Source organism: Pundamilia nyererei, unplaced genomic scaffold, assembly GCF_000239375.1.
Source record: "Pundamilia nyererei isolate P.nyererei 1_Seehausen unplaced genomic scaffold, PunNye1.0 scaffold00066, whole genome shotgun sequence".
In the NCBI taxonomy this organism is placed as follows: domain Eukaryota; kingdom Metazoa; phylum Chordata; class Actinopteri; order Cichliformes; family Cichlidae; genus Pundamilia; species Pundamilia nyererei.
Window position 1 is genome coordinate 2,398,873 of NW_005187467.1, and position 25,025 is coordinate 2,423,897.

The 25,025-nt window shown below is 39.0% G+C and overlaps 2 protein-coding genes across 2 annotated transcripts in view; both read right to left on the reverse strand.

Moving 5' to 3' along the window:
* LOC102201338 (splicing factor, arginine/serine-rich 15-like) overlaps positions 1–4,060 on the reverse strand; it is a 28,037-nt gene extending 23,977 nt beyond the window's left edge. The window contains exons 1-6 of the mRNA XM_005735997.1: positions 3,827–4,060; positions 2,094–2,177; positions 1,399–1,443; positions 1,138–1,299; positions 926–1,043; positions 75–208 (exon numbers count right to left, since the gene is read on the reverse strand). Coding sequence (XP_005736054.1) covers positions 75–208; positions 926–1,043; positions 1,138–1,299; positions 1,399–1,443; positions 2,094–2,177; positions 3,827–3,856 — 573 coding nt within the window. The 5' untranslated portion in view covers positions 3,857–4,060. The remainder of the gene's footprint in view (positions 1–74; positions 209–925; positions 1,044–1,137; positions 1,300–1,398; positions 1,444–2,093; positions 2,178–3,826) is intronic.
* A 3,513-nt stretch (positions 4,061–7,573) lies between these two features.
* On the reverse strand, positions 7,574–24,191 carry urb1 (URB1 ribosome biogenesis homolog). The gene is made up of 39 exons (XM_005735998.1): positions 23,968–24,191; positions 23,708–23,847; positions 23,468–23,619; positions 23,249–23,378; positions 23,059–23,155; positions 22,901–22,986; positions 22,706–22,831; positions 22,461–22,591; positions 22,184–22,379; positions 21,964–22,101; positions 21,697–21,870; positions 21,491–21,617; positions 21,259–21,381; positions 21,049–21,161; positions 20,848–20,967; positions 20,361–20,477; positions 20,097–20,235; positions 19,850–20,008; positions 19,066–19,265; positions 18,761–18,979; positions 18,500–18,685; positions 17,560–18,400; positions 17,266–17,470; positions 16,990–17,176; positions 16,858–16,916; positions 16,588–16,772; positions 16,395–16,505; positions 16,249–16,312; positions 15,995–16,163; positions 14,872–14,974; positions 14,621–14,781; positions 14,417–14,528; positions 14,113–14,219; positions 13,744–13,887; positions 11,570–11,679; positions 11,232–11,438; positions 10,829–11,070; positions 9,687–10,265; positions 7,574–7,958 (listed from the first exon to the last, which is right to left on the reverse strand). The coding sequence occupies exons 1-39, from the start codon at positions 24,092–24,094 to the stop codon at positions 7,777–7,779; spliced, it is 6,768 nt and encodes a 2,255-aa protein (XP_005736055.1). The 5' UTR covers positions 24,095–24,191; the 3' UTR covers positions 7,574–7,776.
* Between the last annotated feature and the right edge of the window lie 834 nt (positions 24,192–25,025).

A 25,025-nucleotide genomic window follows, 5' to 3' on the forward strand; every position in this document is an offset into this window, starting at 1 on the left:
AACAACAGGGGCCATTTAGACCTAACACAACATTAGTTAAACTGCTGGAGGACATAAACCACATTATTACTTACCTCCTGACCATGTGGAGACTGAAACAGCTGTGCCACAGCAGCTAAGGCATCAGGACAGGGTAGCTGGGGGACTGTAGGCATGACTGGAACATTACTGACAGGAGGCCGTGTCTCTGGTTGGGGCTCAGTAGGAACTGTTCAGATACAATAAAACAGCTTGTGTCTGCATGATGAATTAATACTAGGGATAGGAAGTGAGAATTGGTTCCCAATAGCTTAATTTCTTTGAATGTTATTCTGCTTGCCTAACAATTCCACATATTGGTTCCACTTGCACTTCTGCTACAATCACCAGATTTCAGTTTGGATTTATTAATTTATTTTTTCAGTACCAGGAGAGGAAAACAGCAGTGTAGCCTGCAGCATGGATGTGGCCATTACCTTTATTTTTATTGCTCAAAAAGACAAAAATTCAACAGTAAACTGCATACAAGACAGAAACAACTGAAACCACCTAGACAGACAACATGCTAACATTAAGCTAGCCAAGAACAAAGAGTGATGTTAAAGGGCTGGGCAATGAATGCTGACCTCAGGCCAGTAGCCAGACTTACTTTTTTGAGTAATGACCCCAAAAATGATCACCACAAAGCAGGGAAATGACTCCAACGTGCACAGTTGTTTGACAAAACATGCAATTAATTAAAATGTTGCTTAGCAATAGTGGTGACCCTCAAAACAGAGAGAATTAGCACCCAAGGAGAATCAATAAGTAATTGAATTGATAAGTGATATCGATAACTGAACTGGAATTGCTAAATTCTTAGGAATTCCCCCCTCCCTAATTACAACATATTTTACTCTCAGATAGTTAAAAACACTGCTCAAAGTTCCACTACCAGTTCTACTACCTTCCACAGCAGGGCGAGGTGCAATAACACCATTTGCCATATCCATTAGAGGCTGAAGGATGTCCATGTCAAACACACCATTCTTCTGCCACAGGTTAAGGACACGGACAATTTTAGTCTGAAAAGGGGGTGGGGGTGGGGGGAGAAAAATCTATGAGATTCTTTTTAAAGCATTTATTGTACTTATATAAATTACTTGAAACACAAAGTACCTTGTCATCCTCTGGGCAGCGATAAAGGTTTTGAAAGGTCTCTGTGAAGTTTTTCAAGAATCTTGGACCAAATACATCCTTTTCAACACCAAACTGATGGCGTGATTGGCGAACAATGGAATCAACCACATATAAACCAGGAACTTTTAACTCAGGCTTGCACTGAAAAGAAACAAAAGAAATTACTGTCCGCAACTGTAAAATGCACTTTTATCTAAACTTGGCAACATAGTAAAGATTAAACGGCTGAATAATACATACCTTCTTAATGAACTTTTCAACAATCTGGACAACGTGTTTGTAAAGCTAATGAGACAAAAAAATATATTTCAGTCACAGGATGACTATCAAAATGGTAGCATAAGACAAATAAAAACATGCTGTTTTGTGCTAAAAAAATTCTCATTTACTGCATGATTTCTGTAATCAGTCGAAAGAGTCATCAAACACTTCAACTACTCTTCTCAGCTGAAGCTTCAAAAACAAAAACAAAAAAACCCCCAAAACAAGTGACACCTCATTTTGCCAAGAGCAAAACTTCTGATAGGGTAAAGTAGAAAACTCAATATGCTTAAAATATATGTGGAATAATAATATTCACCTCCCCAGACCTATGACAAAACCGTTTGCTCATAGTGATTGCCTGATGTTTTTATTAATATCATTATTACTATTATTATTCACACACACAGGCACAGATATAGACTAATAGAGATATACATGTGTGTATATAAAGTCTCTACACTTAAGATATTATGATTATCATTAATTACCACACACAACTGAACCATTTTGTTTAAAAAAAATATAAAAAAAATAAAAATCAGAAAGTTAATACACATAAACCTACAGTGTTTGTTTGTTAAGTTTCTTTGTGTAAGAACCACAACCTTGGGTTTTTTTCTAAATATTTGCTCATTATGCATGATGGTATCCAACAATAAAATTCACTTTACCTTGATAGCCTTGATGGCTGATTTTGTTACAGACATCATTTTAGCACGGGATATTGGCGGCTTCATGTCAATCATGGAGAACAACTAAGAGTAATGAAAGAGGAAAAATGTAAAATTAGTTCATTTTAAAAGAGAAACTGGCATTCAATTATACTAGATATGTGGTGTCCTTTATAAAACAAAAGGACAAAATAATAATAAAATGTAGCAACAAATAGACCATTCAGTAACAGGAAAACCTCAAAACTAAAAAAAAAACTAAAAAAAAAAAGTATTTAATAAAAGTTTGAAAATTTATATTTTCCCCTCTGGTGCTGTGATAAGTGGCAGCTTGTTACAGCAGTTCTCTTATATTTGCTTTTTTAATTTATTTGGATATAAAGTGATAGAGTTGATTTTCCTTTTATGGAAGTCTAGTCAAGTCAAGTTTTGCAAATCTACTTTTGGGGTTTCTTCTCAGTGTACTGTTAACAATGGAGAATCTTTACCAGCTGATCACACTAGTTATTCTACTGAGCAAAGTGAAGACTGTCGTCCTCATGGTGACAGCAAGGTTACAAGATTTGATCTAAGTGGAGAGCTCAGAGAATGAAATATCAGGTCTGCTTAAGCTATCATCATGGTAAATGTGAGGTCCACGGACGATAAAATAAAGACAAGCTTGATGAGGTGATTAAAACCCAGAGACAACAATGAGTGTAATATAACTTTTTCACAGAGACAATGCCAGACTCACACTTCCCTGACCATAGTGTGAGTGAATCTGGCAGTAGGACTTTCTGAGCAGATAGTGATGTTAGTGCTGACACAGCAGTCAATCAAATGATCATATTTAAATCCTCTGTAGACTAACCTCTGCACCACTTACTGGACAGACAGCACAAGACTTTCTCTAACATTGGCTTCAGGTCTGTAGCTTTTTAAAATTTTACAAAATTATTCCCATCTATGAAATTGTGCTGATCTTTTTTTCTTTTTTACAGTTTTTACATTAATGTAAAGAGTTCAGTATCTTTTTTGTACAGAAAGTTTACTCCAACATGACTGTGTATTGTTAAATTTTATTTATTAATACTATTTAATCATATCTATGCTTTAGTATAGTACTTAATTTAGTATAATACTTAATTTTCACCAACAAACCAACGCTAACACAACAATATGCAAGACATCACATAAACGGCCACTTGAGTTTTCTAAAGCTGCAACAAATTTAAAGAATACGCAACTCAAAAGTGTTACTTAAGTGAGCCGATAATAAACACACTTCAAGTATACAAAACATTAAATAATCCAGTAGCCTTTATGAAAAGCTTTGCTTGCTTAACTCGTTGGAAGCAAAAGTAAATATCCGAACACCTTTAGGCTAATGTGTTAACGACAGCTGTATTTCACTAATTCTACAAAAGTGGCGTATGTCCCTACAACAATCATTGATGGCCTGTGCATCTTTATAAATAAAGTAGAGTAGGGCTAAGTTAATAATTAAGCTACATGATTACTGAAAGGCCGTCTAGGATTAACGTACTAGCATCAAACTACAGTTAAGCTAATGCTTAGCAGATACAATGTTTACGTTGCAACTGGACACTAAGCTGGCATTGTCCCCATGGTAAATAAATAATAACCACTAATATTAAGTGTCAAATAAGAAAATAACTGGCATTCGTTAGCTCTGGCATTATATTTGCTTTTGGCTCGTGGGACTTAAGTAAAACATGAAAAAACTTTACCTCCATGTTGAAGGCGTTCACTGCATCCATAACGACTGGTTAATGTTGAAAGCCAACTGACTAGTCTTTATATTTGATTACTTTACCTTGACCATAACCACGCGCAGCTTCACCTAACTATAGCATAACAACCACGAGCATCGGGAAGCTTTATTTTCCTTTCGACGTGGACTAACCAAAGCTCAGCTAAGCTAAAAACTGCTGCTAGCTTAACGGTTCCACCCTGTAGACAGCGCCTGTGATGTCACGAGGTAATGCTGCCTTCACAGTTATCGGAAAATTTGGCGTCTCCGTATGTTTCTACAAAAATCGTTTGGATGACTTTTGGAAGCATTTTACTAAAATTAACTGATTTTCGGACCTATCATGCAAAGGCAAAATGAGTATTGTTCTGAGTTAAACTGTTCATAGGGAATTTATGACTGAATCCACAGTAGACGATGAGAAGTGACAACTGTAACAGGTGAAATTCCCACAACCTGTCTTGTGGGGTAATGCACTTTTGGCCCGGCTTTAGATAAGTCGCAGTTTATGGGCAAACCTTTGGAATGACGACCATGTGCCCAAAACTGTCAGTGTGAATACCTAGTGCCCTTTATAGACGAGAACAACTGTCCACAATCAAACAATTTCCAGTGTCATAAGTTCAGCACGACTTATTAGAGCTGGGTTCTTTAAGTCCCTGTGTACTCTACATATTTCAGCATGTCTGCTCCTATTTTTTAACATAACTAAAATAAAGATGGAATTATATGTACTTATTAGCACACTGTTAAAAATAGTATCTAGTATACTGATTTTTTTTTTTAATTTCCAATGATTTTATAAAGACCTGAGCCAATCAAGAAGTTGTTTGTAATTCAGCACGAAGCACAGCAGGCGGCGCTGATAACATGGAGTTAAGCGGCTGAAATGAGCGAGACACATTTTATTTTGGTTAATACCGTATCAATGTTGTGTGAAATAAAAGACACCGTGGAGCTATTTTTTTCTTTTAGGGAATTTTCTTTTGCTTTTCGATTTATCACATCAAGCGTCTTGCTAATTTTTACAGTCTTATGACGAGTTCTGGATTTATGCCTATATGCCTTTCCTTGATGGCACCTATTCGATAACGAGACGAATTAAACCAACGACAGAAAAGTGCACGATTTGATAAGAAGGGACTGGTTTGTTTAAAGAGGAGGCTGCTGTTACAAATTCAATGCAGCTAGCTTCATGCCTGAAACTAAAATGTCGGATATCGTAAAGTGACTCATGATGCTGTAACGTCCCTAAAAAAACAAAAACTAACTCGAATCTAAAATTCTAAGTGTATAGTATCTGAAAACACAATGAAAATTCAATTGCTGGGTTACAGCTCCATGAGATCCCATTAATTCCTGCTGGCGCCCCCCCCAACCCCCAACCGATGGAACAGTTGTCTGAAGAATAAAATCCACAAAATCTCTTATAGCAATTACATTTATAGGTGAAATATAAAGTGCGTGGAACTTAAAAACATCGAGCGCAGAATCAGAACGCCGCATTTCTTGAATGGCTTTATGTTGCCCCCTTGTGACCGAACCTGCAAACTGCATCCAGCCTTTAAAATACAAAACGAGTAATACTGACAGAAGAAACAGCTGGACTTGAATCGCTAAACACACACGCGGGTGAGGATTTCACGGATATTCCTCTAAGACGATTCATGGTAGAAATAGCAGTAATTTCTTTAGCTGATTTTTGTGAATGAGACAGTAACACGTTCCCTCTCAGATGGCTGGAATGGAGAACTCTACCAGCGGGATTATATATGAATACTATTATGATTACCTGGATCCCGTGATTGTGGATGAGAGAAAGTTAAAGTACTATAAATGTAAGTTGTTTATTTTAACGCTTTACATAATTGTTCTGTCTTGCTTTTATTACACGAAGATAACACATTTTCTATTCTCCTCCCAGATTCCGTTGTTATAATATTTTGGGTAGTCGTCATTACCTTTGTGGCATGTCTTTTTCTCACTTTGAATCTACTGTCTCGCAGTGGAAACCTACCAAAGTAAGTGTAAAGGTCAATTGCCTTTAATGCCTTTATAGTGCGTTTTCTAACTGAAACATGTATATGCGTTTCAATATGCGTAATCCCTAAAGGGTTGCTCATACTTAAAATTGTCTTGTTGTCTTTGCAGGAATCACACGTCAACTAATTCACTAGAGACTCGATCTTTATGAGAACATAGTGAAAAACGGAGGCGATGGACTCAAATTCAAAATGTGATGATAAGGTGCAACAGCACTAATGAAATTTAAAATGAGAAGAAGTGACCATCATTCTTAACATCTCGCAAGATCACTGCAAAGTTCAAGGCTTCCTTAACCATTAAAAAAATGTTACGTAACAGCTGCTGCTTTGAGCTTTAAACCACAGTGTGTGTGTGTTTGTGTGTACATAAGAACAAGGACAGTGAGAGTATATTTGGCAGCTTTGCTCCTTCCATTTTCATTTTAGTCCCAAAACTTTCTGCTCAAAATTTGTACATACAGTACTTTGGAAAAGTTCTGCGCCACCTCTCATTTCTTTGCATTTTACTAGGTAAATGGGAACATGTAAACATACAGGGACATACGGTATACAAGGCAAAACAGACTTTGTATAGTTCTAACAAGTTTTAAAGTCGCCTTTTGTATGACTGACTTCTTGCAGTTTCTTTAAGAATTCTTCAGGAATGGTTCTCCAAGCTTCTTGAAGAACATTTAAAGCTCTTCATTGAGGTCCAAATCAATCCACAACTTTCATTGTGTTTTTTCAGTGTTTTGGGATCATTGTCATGCTGAAAAATGAAGTTGTTGCCAATCAAACTCTAAAAGTACTTTACTGTGTTAATGACAAGATGTCAAATACCACAGGCTGAAAGGCAGCCCCAAACCATGACAGAGCCTCCACTTAAAAAACAAAAAAGGCTATAGACACCCACTGTTGTACCTCCTCCGTACATTTCTACAATGGTTTGAATGAAAAATTTTACATTTGGATTTATCACACCATAAGACCCTTTGCCACCGATTTTCAGGAGTTCTTGTTTAACTTGTCACACCTCAGCCTTTTCACTTCATTTTCCTTCCTTAAGAATGGCTTCTTGCCAGCAACCCTTCCACTGAGACTATTTCTAAAGGTCTTGGTGAGCAGTAGATGAACAAAACCGAAGGTTTAAATCCATCTCACAGGTCCTGCGTCACGTCATTTGTTGTTTTTTTCCCCCCATTTTGCATGAACATGACTAAAAATTACTAGATTTCTGGTTCCTTGCAAGCAAAATATGAAGACGTGTAGGGGTGGCCCAAGACTTTGGGACAGTACTCTACATAAAAATATGAACAAAAATCTTAGACGTCTTATTTTGATACATATGTCTTTAGTTTTATACTAAAGGAAACAATGTCAAGAATTCCACCTGCAAACAAAGCATAGCTTAACATAAGTTATGCTTCCATCCACATGCTCTTCCTTCTTTGTGACTTCCCAATATAAGGACAATTAATATGCACAAAACCAGAAGTACCAATTATTTTTAAAGATACAATTTAAAATTAGTCTTTTGTCAAGTTGTTTGTTATGTTTAGACAACACTAGTTTATCATTAAGTGAATTTTCTTTATACTTGAATGATTCATAGGTCAGAATTAGGTGGCTTAACAAAAGATATTCCTATAAAAATATCAGGTACAAGGACTGGACTGAAAATGAATAATAAAGCAGCAAATTTCAAAATAAAAAACGGTTAAAATAACGTTCAAATTGACAACAGATTTGTAAATCAACATTTTATGACAAGACGGTTTTACAAAAGTTTACAAAATATTTTAAGTCTATTTACAGGAAATAAATGCAGCTGAACAGAAGTATGTGACGTCTCATTTGGTCTATTTTAAAGAACACATTAAGTGTTCACATATAATTTATATATTCAACTCTTCATGGTGATGATGTCATTACAGATGGCTCTTATGTCTACTTTCTTCTGGGACGATTTCACTTTCTTGCACTTGGCTCCGGTCACCAAACTGACATGAGACAGGAAGAGATCAGCCGATGTGGCTCCACTCCACACCTCATGGATGTACAGTGACAGCAGAGACAACCCTGCTTCTGGAAACAAGAAAACAAGACATCGAACTCATTTACAAAACAACCTATTAAAACTTATTGTCACTTTGGGACTTTAAAGATACTGAAAAAGAAAATGTAAACATGTATTTACTATTTTCTTCTATATTTAAATGTATATTTTTACGTACGATGGATTCTACATCACGATTAAAATATGTTTGACAATATATATTATTACTGTAGGCTTTCTTTTTTTAGTTCATGCTTTGACAAATGTGGCAAATACAGAGTATCTAATCAATGTAGAGAATATAAAGTTGAATTCATAACTTCATTTTGTTAAAAAACACCAAATATAGAATATTCAACCATTTCTTAGACCACCTGTCAAAAAAAAAGAAAAGAATATTTAAGAAATCTCTAAAACGTGTTTAAAACTAAATATTATGCCATTTATTAGGCAAAATCCTTTGATCCTAACAGGAGTTGTCATTCTTGCTGGCATTGCAATCTCTTTTGTTACTAAATTAATAGTTTCCAGCTGTTCTCTTTGTTTGTGCAAACTATTTCTGAAGGATTCAAGTCTGGACTTTGACATGATCAGACCATTAGTCTAAATTCCTTTTTCTTAGTCAAATAGTTTCTGCACAGCTTTCAAGTATGCTTGGGGTCATTGTCCTGTTGGTATATGAGCCAAACAGTTTCTGTGCAAGAGTTTAAACTTAGATTCGTCTCTCCAAAGTACCTCTTTCCAGTTATCTACAGTCTACCATCTGTGTTCTTTGGCAAATCCGAGATGTTTCTGGATGTTTACAGGCCCCAATAATGTCTTTATACCAGCAGCTACTCTTCCTTTTAAGTCTTCTTTATTCAGTTGTCTGAATAAATTGTGGAGGTAATTGTGGAGACCTTCTCAGACCGATCAAGAAGCATTTATCTCTACTTGAAGATCAACACTGGTCTTCCTTCTGTCTCTAGTACTTAAAATCTTAAGTTGATTCGCCTCCACTTCTGTAAGTTTTCATTTTCTGCTTCATTTTCTTCCTCTGGGCCTTTTCGTGAATACCAGTTCAGCAGTTGACTTCAGGGCATGCTCGACCTCACTGTGACGATAATTTCTGTATTTCCCTGTTTGTCTCAAAGACCATGCAGCACCACGAAGTGCAAACTTTTTCCTTTTCCTTTTCAGCGAGTTCTCAACATTTCACCGTTTCGAGCACGAGTGAGGAATTTCAAACATTTTTATTCCCACATTTGAGCTTCTCTGAGGAGTCAGAAATTAATCATTTAACCAGTAAAACTATTTTTTCTCTTCTGGAATGCAAGTAAGCAACTCTAATTTATCATCTTAATAAAAATATAAAAATGTGCTTTACTATTGTTCCTTCCCTTTTATAAACCAGTAATTTTGAAAAGCCATGGCTAATAACAATAATTGTATTTAAGTCCTAAAAATATCATTTCAGTTAAAGATATTTTGCATACTGGCAGATTAAAAATGACAAAATAAACGATTCTGGTAATTACCAAAAGTGTAAAAGCAGTATGCTTTTGCCAGGGCTTCCATCTTTTGTAAGTAATTATGTTTGTTAATGTAACTTTCCTGCAGCAGCAGCAACATTGTGACATCTAGGGACCGCAACAATAATCTCAATTTTAAATCCTTTCATACTATATATGTTAACACTACATCCCACTTGTTTAACTGAGATAACTCATCAGTCACAATTTCAGAATGAGGGTTTGGAAAAAGTAGCAGGCTCTTACCAAGTCTAGTCTGATCATGTGTGGCCTCTGGGATGCAAGCAGAGACAACTGCCTGATGCAGCTCTGGAAGGTTGCCTTGGATCTCTAGCAAGGAGATCATAATCTTGGTGAAAAGCTGTAAGGTTTCTGCTCTTGCTGAAATGCTGGAGTGACAGTGAGCTTCAAAGGCCTGATGGTAGAGCCGAAGGAGGTCCGCTTTCAAGCCAAGATCAAGCAGTACAACATCCACAATTTTTGTGTGTTTGATCACAGCCTTTTCAAGCCAGAGCAAGAATTCTTTTGCCCTGTTTTCATCATACGCATCCTCCACCAAGCACCTCAGGGACCACTTTGTAACCAGGTGCGCAGTAATCCTGGCCAGCCAGCTGGGATCCAGCTTGTCTGTTGGCAGAGCTGGCTGGAGTTCAGAGAGTTGGAAAGCAGGCTCCCAGTGAACAAAGATATTGGTGAGGTAAAGTTTACACTCTGTCAGAAGACTCTTATCTTCATTTTCGGTCTCTGTGTCTTCTGCCAACTTTTCTTTTCGCACATAGACGTGGGAAAGGGAGCTCTTAACTCGGGCCTTATCCTTTCTCATCCCTAAAGAGGAATATGGACAAAACGATATACAATGTGACAATGCAAAATAACAAAACTCTAAATTTTCCACTTCTTTATAAACATGACACTTGTTAAGCCTGATTTTTATTGCTGTTCTTTCGTCAGCCGTTCCTTTGCATTTACTTTTAACTCTAAGGCCAAGTTTCTGAGTTTGGCTGCAAATCAGGCACATTCATAAAACCATATAAATATCAAATATGAAGTATCTACTATTTAGAGATAGCAAGTAGTTATCAAAGCTACACAAAGTAAAGATATTACAAAGTATCTTAATCACAACTGCAAACATGGGTACAAAGTGGGTCATACCACATTTTTATGCCAGTTAGTTTCATTCAAACACCTCATATATGTTTATCATGTTCATGCTGTTAAGTTTCAACTGGTAGTTTTTTTAATTAGCTGTTTAAATAAGGCTTGTTTAGGGTTGAAAAATGATCAGTATCTCCTTTTCCATTATGGGCTTGGAGGGTGTCCATCAAAGACTACCGTGGCAACTGTACAAGATTCTCTGTATGTTAGAATTTGTTAAAAGCACTCACCCATCACCTCCTTCACTTTGTGCTTTTCTGACAAGGCTTGTATTTGGGTAAGAAGTTCTGTATTGTGGGACGAGGAGGCCCAGCAGTGAAGCAGAGCGAGGGCTTCGGTGCAGGACAGAGGCTGTGGCTGGAGCGTGAGCCGGTCTGCCTGTTTGCTTACATGGAGAGCAGCCGCACGATGCTTCAGCACAGAGCAAAGAGTCTGTAGAAACAAGCTGAGCTGAGCAGCCTTCAAACCCAACCTGTCAGAAGGAGATGAAACAATGACATCTTTCATCAAAAGACAGTTAACATTTACTGGACATCTTAGGCTTCATCACTGCACGTGTGAATAAAAGTTTTGGGTAAAGTGCCCGAGGTGTGGACTTTCTAACAGCCCTGAATGATGGATGAGACACGTTACCCGAGATGTCTCGTGATAGTTGACGCCACACATAAGAATTCACTGATGAGTGGCGGAGGAAGACATTTCACAAAGCTCTGAGGTTTCTCCTCAGCAGATAAGGAGGTCTTTGCTTCATCCACCTGCTTCTCCTTCTGCCCGAGGGCCGTAAACCACAGCACATGAAACAGATCGATGATGGCGCACAGCAGCTGCCAATCCAGATTCCTGTCAATTAAAAACAGACATATGTAACAAATATGTAACTGATGAAAATCATCATTAAAATATCAAAATAAAAATTTAAATATCAAAATAAAGAACCAAAATTTAACAGCAAACCTTAATTTAAGGCTCACCTTTTTTCAACTATTTGCATTATCCAGGTTAGGAGCCCAGAGGTCTTGGTGAGGTTATGCGCCGCTTTGGTCACATGAGCAGCCTGACACAACACCCTGATGATCTGTGCCTAAAAAGTGAGAAATACATGTACATGATATTCTTATTTTTCCTGTTTGTGTACATTTCAGAGAATCACGCACCTTATCCTCAAAAATGTGTTAGTTTTCAGAACTTTACGGTGGTACTTTCTGATCTCTTTCTTCATTATGTGAAGGATTTGGCTCTATAACCTACTAGTGTAATGAATAACTATCTTATTATTGGTGTTTTTCATTATACGCAGTAATAGCTGAGTAATGTGTAGTCCATTCTGCACAGAGTTGTTATAGTTTTTCTATTTTCTAGTGAGTTTTTATCTTGTTTTAAATTTTTTTTTTAAATTCATTTTAGCTTCAATAGGTTTCCAGAGTGGGTTTGCTTGTTTCAGGTTAGTTTTCAGTCCTCAGACGTCAAATGCTGATGGGGTATTGTCGTCACCTCACCCGGGACGAACAAGTGTGAATGCGATAACTTAAGAACGAGGTGAAGTATGAGTTCAAATCTCAGTGACCTCGACCTCAAATTCAGAGGTCAAGTTTTCTGAAAATTGTGCGAATGCATTAACTCAAGAAGAAAGTCACCTAGGATTTTCATATTCATACAATAGGTGCATCTACTAGGAGGCTGAGGGGTAGCACTGGTAACCGCTAGTATTTTTATTATTTGAAAATGTTTAGTTTTACTTTAATTTTTATCAATTGTATCAGTTTCAGCGTTAATTTAAGTCCTTTTCTTTATTAATATCACAGCAGTTATATGCTAACGGTAGCATTTAGTATGGCTATTACAATAAAAACAACTTTTTGAAAGCAGCTAACACACAGTCACACATCCATAGTCACAAAAATTGATCGAGGGCTCATCAGACAACTTAATTATATTAAGTAAATAACAAATTGTGCCAAACTAACATTAATACTAAAACTAAGGATATTTCTTCTATATTTTTATTTTAGTTTTCCAAGTTCAAAAAGATTATTTCAGTAGTTTTTGTTTTTTAAACAATCTGGTTTTTATTTTTACTTTAGTAAACTATAATTTGTTTTCATTCCCAGTTCTAGATTTTAAGTTTAGCTGTAGTTAACTATAATAACTTTTGTTCTGCATGCAAACTAATTTTCTAATCTTTTCGAGCCCCAAAAACAACAGTTTCCTGAATCCACCGGGTACAGCATGATGTTTTCTTTCCTTCTCATCACACAAAATAAGTTGCTGGGTGTGCAGAGAGGCAAAAGCAACTGCATTAAGTTGGCCCCAGAGATCCACCTGAATAGTGAACTCCCCCAAAGCTGGCAGCAAAGGGGTCAGATTTGAAGTTTGCTAGAAATGACTGAAATCACAGCAGCTCATTTGCCCCCGATCTCACCATATTCTTAGCATCCTCCTCTATCACACCAACCCTGTACATATCCTCCTTTAGTACATCCATAAACCTTCTATTACAGAAGTAACTATAAAATAGATTCAAGGAGAAAGCACATATCCTAAAGACACAGGATGTTTGACATCTAGAACATAGCGGGCAAACAGATGGATAAATTACTGTTTGAACGACGTGGTAATGTGGAAACATTTGAGTGTACCATGAGTCGTCTGAAATGGTTTTCAACCAAGAACCAATTAACCAGCAAATCCTAATCTTATTCTACGTAGAATCATATTATACACGTGTGAAACTGGTTGCTGTAGGGGTTGAATTTAAGAACATAGACATCAAGTCTTGCTTAGAAAGAAATTGATAGCATGGTAAATATTTTGACACAAATCTAAGCCCTTGGAGGAAACTATATCAGTGAGAGCATATTCACATAAATCAGCAAGAAAGACAAGCTCACTGTCATGCCAAACCTTGAAGAGTCACAGATATAAAAATGCTGTCAGGAGAGAGATTAGTGAGACAAAACAAACCATAAAGGCCCTGGTTGGTCTGAAAATGTCAATATATCACCCAATAGTAATACAAAAGTTTGAAAGGCTCAATCTTCCTTTAGATTGAACTTTTTAGAACATATTGTCTTGATCTAAAATGAAGATTTCTTCAAAACTCAACTAGAAAAAATGGTGACACAACTACAGACAGACAAGCGTGTACCTGGAAGTGTTCATCACACAGAGGGCTGCTGCTGAAGCCTAAAAGGATCTGAAAGATGCCTTGCTGGTTGCACAGGTCATAGCAGTGTCCATCTTTCATCCCTTGCTCCAGCACGCTTAGAATCCACTCACGTTCCACCTTGTGCTGCAGAAAGAAAGAAAACACAAACAGTCACGACTCCCACGTCTTTCAACCCTTCACAAAAACAGTCTAAAAAAAGGCCTGAGCTAAGCAAACAAACCGATAAAGGTTGCTCATCCAAGAGGAGTTTATTTGGACAGTCATTTAAGTTCAAGGAAGCGTCACCAATCATGTTTAACACCAGACGGCACCAGAATACAAAAACAGTGTTTTCACCAGTTTCTTTACCTCCAAGTCAAAGCTGTAGAAAAGCTTAAAAAACTCAGGGACTCTTCTGAAGTCCAAACTCTGGTGGGATAGCAGAAATCTGTTCAGCACCACGTACATGTGGTCCTCTGGGAAAAGCGAACAAACATGTGAAGGTCAAGGATTCTTTTGTTATTACAGGAAACGGTAGATAGAAAAACAAGTGACTGTGATTCTTATTCAGGATAGATTAGCCTAAAACCTACTTTCAACCTAAAAAGCATCTCTTAGTAAATAATAAGAGTTATGTCAGCAGAAAGATATTCAAGTTTTCAGGGTTACACACCAGGTTTGAGCATCTGCTGAGCCACTTTGGTGATGTAAGTGGTCATGACAAATGGGAGTCTTTGATTCTGTTGCTGAATTCCATTTTTTACCATGTCCATCAAGTAGAGCAGCTGTGAGACAAAAACAAGCCCGTCAGTGTTTCCAAACACACAACATTTATACACACACACACACACACACATAAGATGTCTCTAATATTTACCTGTCTCTTTTCTCTGAACTGAGCACCCTCCAGGTGTTGGTAGAAGCAGCTAAGCACGTGGTACGCTGCCGCCCTCACCTTTGGATCATAGCTACTCAGAGCCATTACAGTTACTCCAAGAGCGTGGCTGGATACAAACTTCAGGCAGTCAATAACGCATTCTGTCAAATAGGAGGAAATACGCAACAGATATAAGAAGTGATAATTAAAACTAATTATACTGAGTGACGACAACCAGTGAAATATGATACCTGGCCGCAATATGGCGCTGAACAGAGGCAACAGAAAACACGGATCATACAAATTCCCAAGGTCTTTCACTTTATTATTATTGTAGAGTGGCTCCGTGCTTTCCTGAGAGAGGGTAAGAACATGTACATTACACAAACATATAATGCAGTGTGTCATTTACCACTAATTGACACCGATCAGGCATAACCTTATCTTTTGCTGCCAGCGCAGCCCTGACCCGTCTGGGCATGGACTCCACCAGACCCCTGAAGAATCTGGTGGAGTCCATGTTAGCAACAGATCATTTAAGCCCTGTAAGTTGCAAGGCGGGGCCCCATGAATCAGACTAGTTTGCCCAGCACATCTTACAGATGCTTGACTGGATTGAGATCTGGAGAATTCAGAGGACAAGTCAAGTTTCAATCTTGTTGTTGTGCTCCTCAAACTACTCCTGAACCAAAGCATTTGTGGTGCATTATCTTGCTGAAAGAGGCCTTTTTCCATGAAAAACTGTACATGGTCTGGAACAATACTTAGGTAGGTGCTACGTGCCAAAATAACATCTAAATGGATGGCAGGACCCAGGGTTTCCCAGCTACAGATTTCCCAAAGCATCAGGCTGCCTCCGGTGGCTTGCTTTTTCCCCCATAAGGCATCCTGGTGCTAGGTGTTCCCCAGGTAAGTGATGCAGCTAGCCATCCGAGGTCCAGTTGTGATGCTCATGTGCCCATTGTTGGTGCCCCCGACAGCATGCAGGGTCAACGTGGGCACTTTGACTGGTCTGCAGCTGTGCAGCCCAATACACACCAATCTATGATAAACTGGGCATTCTGATACCTTTCTATCAGAACCAGCATGAACTTTTTCAGGAGTTTGACCTATAGACGTTTATCTGCTGGAACGGAGAACAGGAACCAGGGATCAGAATTTGGCCCTTGCTAAAATCCACAACTGCCAATTTTTCCTCTTTCCACCAAATCAACTCTAAGGACAAAATGTTCACTTATTCCCTCATTGATCCCACCCACTAACATACGGCATGATAAACACATAATAAGTGTTATTCACTTCATCAGTCAGTGGTCATAATATTATGCCTGATCGGTGTAAATCTGAAAAGTAAATATGATGTAAAACATTAACCTGCGGGATGATTTTGCGCTGCTGTGGAAAGTGTGCAATAGTTTGCAACATCTTGTCAGGTTTGAGGAGAGCCAACAGGTCATCTGAGCTGGTCTGCTTCCACAGAGAAGCTCCCAGGCTTTTACTGGTCTTGTGGCGCTCCACTGCTGTTGGGCCCCACAACAATGACCTGCAGTTGGAAACTCACACTGAGTTTTTGTATTAAACAAGCACACTTCTAGCATTTAGAACATAAAAAGATGAATTCAACCTACTGGAACTTCAGCAGGCTGACTTGGTTTCTTTCATATTCCTGAAGAAGCAGCAACAATTTTTGATCTGCAAAACAGAAGAAGATATAAGAGGATAAGACAATAAAAACGCAAAAAAAGAAAAAAGAAAACCGGTTTTCTTGTTTTACCTGAAGTACTCAGCGTAGCTCCGTATGCTCCCAAAAGTACAACAAAATGATTGATGTTGCAGACACTCGGGCTTTTCTTCACCAGACAGAGTAGGAGGAATACCAACTCTTCTAAATTGACAACAAATGTGTGTTTTTGTGATTAAATTGTGATTTGGAATCTTTAAAAAACAAAATCTTTATTGCATTGTACCTTTAATCTGGCAGCTGTTAGCCTCTTCAGAGTCCAGCATGGTGGGCAGGAACAGAGAATGGCTGGAGATCATTGTGTAAAGAGTGGGTAAAGGTATCAGGTCCTTTTGAACCTCAGTGCCACAATACAGCACTTCCAACAGGCTGCTCAGAGTGTTCAGGAAGTGGTGATCTCTGTAGCGATATCTGAAAGATTTAAGAATATTTTACAGTCACTCAGCAAAAGTTATGAAACATTAAATAGCAAAATGGATTTAAATAGATAACCTACTTTAGTCCATTTTTGACAAAATTGTTCCACTCAGATGCAGTGATGTCTTCTTTGGATATCTGTATAAAGAAAGTAAGTTAGGAAATGCAAAAAGTTTAAAACTTACAAAATGTATGCGTGAAGTAAACCCACTAGCACTCGCTGTAGTCTTTTTAAGATGCTGTGCTCCTGCTCTAATGGGGAAGTAGCCTGATCTTTCGAGTGACTGTAAGAGGCAATGAGACACTTGATAGCTGCAGTGGCGACAGACTTCCTCCATTTTTCCTGTTCTTCTGGGCAATCAGCCAGCTTGTCACTGATAACATCTACTAGTTGCCATCTGAAAGAGCAAAGAATATTCATCAAGTAAGTTTTGACAGGATCATTTATTTATTTTTTGTAGTTTTGTAGTGCGACTATAAATTTCACCTTTCAAAACTGTCCACATTTTGAAGAGCACTGGGAAGACTGTTGATCAAATCCCTGATGTCCTTGCTGTTTGCAGAGAGCTTTATCAAACTGCCTAGAGTTTCCGTAAGCTGGGCTCCGGACTCTTCTGTCAGGTTTCCCAGAACACACTGGGAGAACTTGGCGAGTAACACTTGCTTCAAGGCTTTCAAAATGTCTTTTTGCACTATGAAACAGCAGCAACCAAGCATACCTCAATTAGTATATATAGCAATACGAGATAAAAGAGTAACAATTATTTGTTTCAGTACGTACCATCTTTGGGTCTGGCTGGGTCCTCTCTGCTTGCCACATGTAAATACATATTAATCAGTGGAAGGAAGGCTTCCGATTGGTCAGAAAGCTTCTCCATGTTTTCAGGTTCAAGACACCACATCTCAAACCGGAGCCGGTGAGTGGAGCAGTTCTGCAGCAGGAGAGAGCTGATAGCCAGAGAGTCTGAGAGTGGTCTTTGGAGACAGTGCAACAGCACATCTGTGTGGAGGAGTTTTGCACTGCTTGGCTCACTGGATAGAAACTGGAGCAAGAATGCCTCCAGTGCAGGCTTGGAACAGGACAGCAGCAGGGTGCCCAGACCAAAGAGGTGCGCCTGTGTCAGAAATGTGCCATGGTCCTGGGAGGCCGTATATTTACACTCTGTGAGGATCTGTAGAGCTGCCTGACCGTAAATGCTGAGCTCAAAATTTGCCCCCTTACTGCTACTGGGGGAGATGAGGCTGTTGTGTGGGAGGAGAAGCAACTTGGAGACAACTTCCCTCAAATTACCCGAATCCATGTAGTTGTGCAGAGACAGGAGGCCCTGGAAAGTTCTGGAGTGTTTCTTTGCCGGTTTAGAGCCCTTCTCCACCAATTCCTGAAGAGCAGCTCTTTCTAAAGCTCCCATGTAGCTCCTCAGAAGCTCTAGATGATTTAGTTCTTGAAGAACAGGGGCACAGAGCTTCAGGAGGACCAGAATATTATCTGTCATCAGTGAACACAAGTGCTTAAGTCTGACAGGGTTTAGAGAGTGAGGAGGCATGGCAGATAGCTCCAGAGCCAGAAACCACTGCTCCAGATATGGATGCTTGAAGACGGAGCCAAGAGCTGAAAGAAGGATCTAAAGAAAGAGAGTTTCATTAAAAAAAAATCCTTCCCTCCAAAAAAGGAGAATATTGCAAAGTCTGAAAAAACACAGTAAACGCATTATTTTTCTAACCTGCTGAATATTAACTTTAACCGTGGAGGACTGGTTAAGTTCCAGAAAGAGGTCTGGTCCTTCTTGGCATTTCTCTACAGCTAGTTCAGAGTTTTTTGCCTCCTGAAAGCCTTGGAGCTTGATCACCATCTTTTCGAGTATTTCCATGAAGGTCCTCAACACGGAAGCTCCTACGTCTTTAGAGAACTGTGAAGAGGGAAATGATGCACTGTTTGCATATTCAACAATGTGAGGAGGACGGGGCTTGTTTTGCGCACCTACCAGTCCAAAGTTTTCCACAGTTGATCTGATGTAGAGTAATATCTGCTTGATTGCAACTGGAAACTCTGCCAGAGAAAGGGAAGCTAAAGCTTCTTCTGCACTTTTCCTAAAGGTATCCTTAAGCAAAGTGTCTGGACCTTGGATGTAGGCAGCTTTCATCAGTGCAGTGTATGATGTTTGATCTGATAATCCTTTTGCATGGCATTCAGAAGACTGGAACTAACAAAATAAACAAGAGTATTAGTCCAAGTACTATGTCTAACCATGTCTGATTAGGCAATCTCGTTGTATCACTAAAAACCCACCAATTCTTCACGGCACTGCTGCGGTAGCCACTTGGAGTAATACTGATGAAAACATACAATGGCTGAATGAGGAGAGGTAAAGCATTCAGAGGAGACAAACTCTTTATCGTACTGCAGCAAAGCCAGACAGAGAGGGAGCGGCTCTCTCTGACAGTGCAGCACATCTGAGAGCACTGCAGCCAAGTATTCATATACCATCCCTAAGAGACACAAAGACAGATGGTTACAAACATCATAGATCACAGTACATTTACTTTTCAATCAAAGTGTCCATGAACAGAATGGGTAAATGTCTTTTTAAACATTAATTACAGGCTATGGGCCAGATTCACTAAACTGGGTTTTGGCATTAAAAACAACAACAACAAAAACCCACAATGTATTTACAAAGAGAGCGCAGTGATTGCCAATATTACTACAAGAGATGGGAACTAAGAGATTTTGTTGCAAATGTGTTTGTTGGAGATTCTTTCACAAGGTGCAAAATACAGGAATAGAATATTTAAATCAAGCAAATTAAGTTCCTAAAGTTTGCGGCACACAGTTTAGTACTAATTACAGCGATATTTAATGCGGAGAAAACGTATTATTTTCCGAGCTTGATATTGAAATGAACTGACTGTGCCTGTGATTGCACTCACATGCAATTTTGTCCCGTTTAGTAAATCTGGCCCTATATTTAAAGTTGTACTTCTTATACTGCATAACAAATTTCATGCTTTAAAAGTTTTTTTGCAAATTTGTGATTTCACTCTTTGTCACAAGTGAGGCAGAAATCATTTACCACTATCTGCTGGCAGCTTGTTTCGGGCCTCCAGGGCAGCGGGTACCAGGGCACTGAAGGGGAAGGTTTGCATGATGAGATCTTCACTTACAGCTGGGCCGAACTCCTCCAACTCACCATCACTGGCCTCCATAATGATATCGAGCATGTCTATGACATCTGAGATGAAAAAGTAAAAAGCATAAACATTCACGCACATACTTGAGCCCTAAAGAATTCAGCGTTGATTCCACATTTAAATGCTGACCATCTATGTGAGAAACTGGGACACTGGCTGTGTCACCCTCCTGGCTACTCAGATTCGCTTGTAGATAACCTGCTTCCTGGACCAGGCTGGCCACTTTATCTGTGTATTCATAGGAGCTGCACACCAGTTTAACCAACACCTAGAGCAAGAGACAGATTTTAAGAGTTTATTATCAGGCATAAGGATTAAAACCTTTATTTTTTCCAACCTCCAATATGACGGTTATGTAGAAAAGTAGGAAGAAATAAAAACTGGAAGACTTACCCGCTCCAAGAACTGAATAACAGTTTCTTGCTGGTTTGGCTCTAGTCTGGCCAGCTGTTCAAGCCAGAGCTCAAGCTCAGTCCAGGTGTGCTCGAACACACCAGTGTCCTTTAGTACCTAAATACAACACAGGACACCAATTGCTTTAGCAGTGCTGCAGGAGGAAATTTGTCCACACAAATATAAACCTCTTAAAATAAAATCCTTAAAAGACTTTAGCTTAAGCTGCTCTGATTTCATTAACTTAAAAAAGGTCAATGGAGGATTGAACTGTACCCTACAAAAGATAAATATCTGCTAACATACATACATATAATCCCTCCAGGAATGATGCCCTCGTATATAAAAATATAACATGCTTACAGTTTGTTTGCCTAAGTGGACCAATCTTGAATAAATAAGCACTAATTCAAATATCTAAATATATACAGTATGTCTCATATAATGCAGACTGGAAGCACAGAGGAAAAGGCAAAATGCTCCTTACTTTTAGAACAAGCATCTGTGTGGAGGCTTTCAGGTGGCTGCTGCTGCTGCTCACAAACATCTTGAGAAGCAGGTAAAATACAGATTTCTCTCCAGATGATGAATCTTTATCTGCAGCACCCTGTAAACACAGAAAAACTATTTAGAATAGATGTGTTTTAAACCAAAAATAAAAATAAATCAGAGAATTTAACTTCCTTACCTGCATACGGAACCAGGAGAATTTGCTTGCGGGAAGATCCAAGGCCAACTGCAGTACGTGGTGCTGCAAAACTGGGGGGACTTCATCCTTTATTCCTTTCTCTGACACAATGCCTGGACAGATAAAAAAAACAGTGTCAAAAGCCATTTATTGGAAAAAATAAGCTTTAAAAAAGCAAAAGTTGGAGCTTAATAATGCCAAAAACATTACCCTTTAAAAGCTTGCTGAAGTCAAATTTGCACTGGCTAACCAGATGCGGCACCACTTTCTGGTAAAGGCATATGACCTGAAGAATCAGAGCCTTCAGCAAAATGACCTCAGCTGTATCTTCAGCTGTTCCAAAATAAAGCACACAAGACAATCAACTTAGATCCTTTTGGGGGTTTTTTAAAAATAGGATTAACTGGAATAAACAATAATCATGTACTGTGAATGCTACTACCAGGCACTTTGCATTTAGTCAGTTTAGCATCCCCTTCGCTTTTATCCTTTTTTTCTTCAGAGCCAGCTTTTTCCTTCTTGCTAAGTGACTGCCACTTTTCAATTATGCTTGTCATGTCAGGCAAAATCTGGAACAGAGCATGAACAATGATTCGAGTCTTTAAAGGTGGATCATTTGCTTTTATTAAGGCACTTTCCTGAACCTACCTTGCCGAGCATCTCCCTGTACTGCTGCACTAAATCCCCCATCATCTCAGCAGTGTATAGGTCTGAGCTGCACCACACAGACTTATCCAAAAGATACTCTATGTTCTTACTAGCTCTTTTCAAGATGAAATTGACCACCGACAGGGTTGTAAGGTGTGCTCCTGTATTGGCAAGCTGTCAAGTCAGAGAAGACACATTTAAGTAGAAAAAAAGGTTTTCAGTCTTTACTGCAGTAATAAGTTTATTTTATGAGGCTCAGTCACTTACAATAAGGCCCTGTGTGAAGAAGCTCTTGTTGCAGACTGGAGGAAGAGATATCACCATCACCATGGAGAGCAAGCGAGGCAGAGGGATGACCTCCTGAGTTTGAAAGACTGTGGAAATCTCTGGCTGGGCCTCGTAGATCTGATATAGAAATGTAAAGGTGACTATTACCATCTAAAAACTGATAAGATATTATTTTAACACTTTTACCACCAACAGTTACCTTTTTAAGAAGCTTCACATTGTCTTGCCAAGTAGTTTTGAGGCGCGGAGCATACGCATACTGAGTCTCCTTGAAGTATCTGGACAAAATATCGGGGGTAGCTTTCAGCACATTCACCACCAGATCTGCCACCAGTTCATCCTCAGTCGCCTGTTTCAGCCCCACCAAAAACTGGAGCAAAACAATGTTACCAGGCCTGCAAAGAAGTAAAATCCAGTGATCCACATGAGAAGTTCTCAGAAAAGGACAATGTGAAATTGGAATGTTAATGACTTACCTGCCAGCTGTGCCAAAGCTGACATCATGAAAGCTGATACCATGCTTACGGGAGCAACACAGATCAAGAAGGAAACTGTGAGCGAGTTCCCGGATGACTGTCATCCCAGAAAGCTCAGTGTTTTCCAACATCTTAAAAATATCATGTAATTAAATAAAAACGTTACTTGGACATGTTAAAGTAAACTGACCTGACACAATCTTTGTTTCTTTTGACACAAAACAGCAAAACAACAAGCGACCTACTCTGTCATCATCCACGGTTGCATCTGCAATCCCATTCCATTTATACAGCGACGCGATGCTGGCCAACACAGCAGGTGTGAAGAAACGTACTTTCTGTGTTTTACTGATGGCTTTGTTTAGAACAACCTACAGAAAGGAATACATCTTATTACTAAATCCATGATCTGATCTCAAATGTCCTGGACTAGTACTTACTTTAGTTTTCAATGTGGACAAAATCAGGTTGACTGTGGACATCCGGTCCTCCTTCAGACCTGTATTCAGGATCACTGGCAGGAGTTCTAACACACCAAATGAACATGTTACTCACAGACAGTCCACTGCATAAATTATAATTTATATCTAAATATTACCTTTGATTTCTAATATTTGTCCGACTGTTACGTTATCACCAGACACCACGAAAGAGAGCACAAACTGGATAAAAGCCTGGCGGACATCAGGTCTACCCTGTAAAATTATAATATCCAGAAAAGATTTATCTACAGAATACGACTAATCTGATGCACATCATAAACCCTGTGGACAAATACTGCATCGCACCTGCTTATCCTTCATCTTTGCCAATCCAGACAGAAATTTGTTAATGTGAAGGTGACTTAAGACCTCTCTGGCAGCTTCTGGACCCTGGGTGACCAAGGCGCACAGAAGACAGAGACACTGGCGGATAAACCTGTGTTCAAAGGGAAACAACATTGGTTTTGAGGACAGAATGGTTTTAAACTGAGTGTCATTGTGCTCTACTGAAATCCACAAATCAACCTGTGGTTTGCTGAACGGAAAGACCCCTGCAGGACTTTCATGTAGCTGAAAACGGTCTTCTTCACAATGGCATTGCCAACCATGTTGAAATGGGAGAGGTCACTGGCTGTCCTTAGAAGGATCGCCTCCAGGCTCCCAAAAATCAGCATCATCTGTACAGAAACACGATCAGAGTTTAACTCAGAAACCTCAGAAAGAGTGAGCCGGGCCAGAGCCGTCCGCTGAGAAACTAAAGCTTACCTCACTCTCTACGTGTTTTTCTCCTTCGAGCAATTTGAAGATCTCTGCACACTCCATGGAGATTTTAATATAACCTTCAACCACATCGTACAGGTCGGACCGTGGCAACTTCTTAGCGGTCGATATAAACTTCTCCAGTCCTGCAGACGAAAAAAGGAGGGGGGCAAAGGCGGGATGCCGATAAAACAATGCATAGTTGACTGAATGCATAACACAATATTATTACTTCAAGCTGATGATTTGTACATACTATCACTCACCCTTCATGGCCGTGGTCGGGTCCTTCAGCATGGCTTTAAAAACTGTCCCATTGAACTCCGGAATCGTTTCTTTTTTCCGCGGAGTGTCTGACTCAGCAGACTCGTCGTTGCGCCGCTTTTTACCCATTTTGTTATATACAAACAACAATTACCACTGACGTGAGTTTTTTTTACGCACTATCCTGCCATGTAAGTGTTGTCACCCACGTTGCTCTGTAAACAGAACGCGGTACAACGGAATTGTCATCCGACCAGAAACGTTCGCTATTGAAATTTAGTTCCGCATTATCATGCAAGTTAAATAAAATGTATTTTGTCTCCTCCGTCTTTTACATAAAGCACATGCACATTTCATAAAATTTGCGACATTTAACATCCCTTAAACATGTAAGAAAACCAGTTAGCTTATTCTTTTATACTGTCTGCCTTTAGCTTGACGGCTAGGTGTGAAAAGTATTTTTTAATATTCAAGATTTTAATATTCAAGAAGAGGGCGCCGGTCTACAACACTTTTGATCCAAATCTTTCACTTTTGCCTTAAGTCTCACTCTCTCTCACACACACACACAATATTAAAGAATATTAAAGAATTTAAGAAAGCTAGAAAACTCTTCATACCACCAGGCACCGATTTAATCATGTAATTCACATTTTCTTACAGGCTACAAGTTTTAATCCGATCTGCAGAATTTTGCTCAAGCTTGAATTATTGAATGTTACAATAATGAAGCCTGTCACCAATCAATGATTAATCCCTCCCCAGATGTCATCTTGCACTGGGATCACACCAGCAATAGTTCTTAGACTACATCCATTTTTCAGACTTGGTCAAAAAACCACCTTCCAGGATGGTTCTGACTACAGTGGGTGTATTCAGGATGAGATTTCGTCATTGCACGAGAAACACAAACTCAAGATAGGCAGAAAGATAGAAACCCCTTTTTTTCTGCTCCGTTTAGTGCTCGCACATTCCACCATCCACATGTGTTTGTGGTTGTCAACACATAGCATTGCTAGCATGCAAAATCCAGTCATGAAAGTGGGCAGGTTGAATTCAA

Excerpts from the sequence above, each read along its gene's own strand:
- urb1 (XM_005735998.1), bottom strand. The coding sequence starts at position 24,094 with ATGGGTAAAAAGCGGCGCAACGACGAGTCTGCTGAGTCAGACACTCCG. Across the intron at positions 22,592-22,705 it reads CAACCGTGGATGATGACAGA|ATGTTGGAAAACACTGAGCT; the intron begins GTAGGTCGCTTG and ends GATATTTTTAAG. Across the intron at positions 14,782-14,871 it reads CAGCGCCATATTGCGGCCAG|AATGCGTTATTGACTGCCTG; the intron begins GTATCATATTTC and ends CCTATTTGACAG.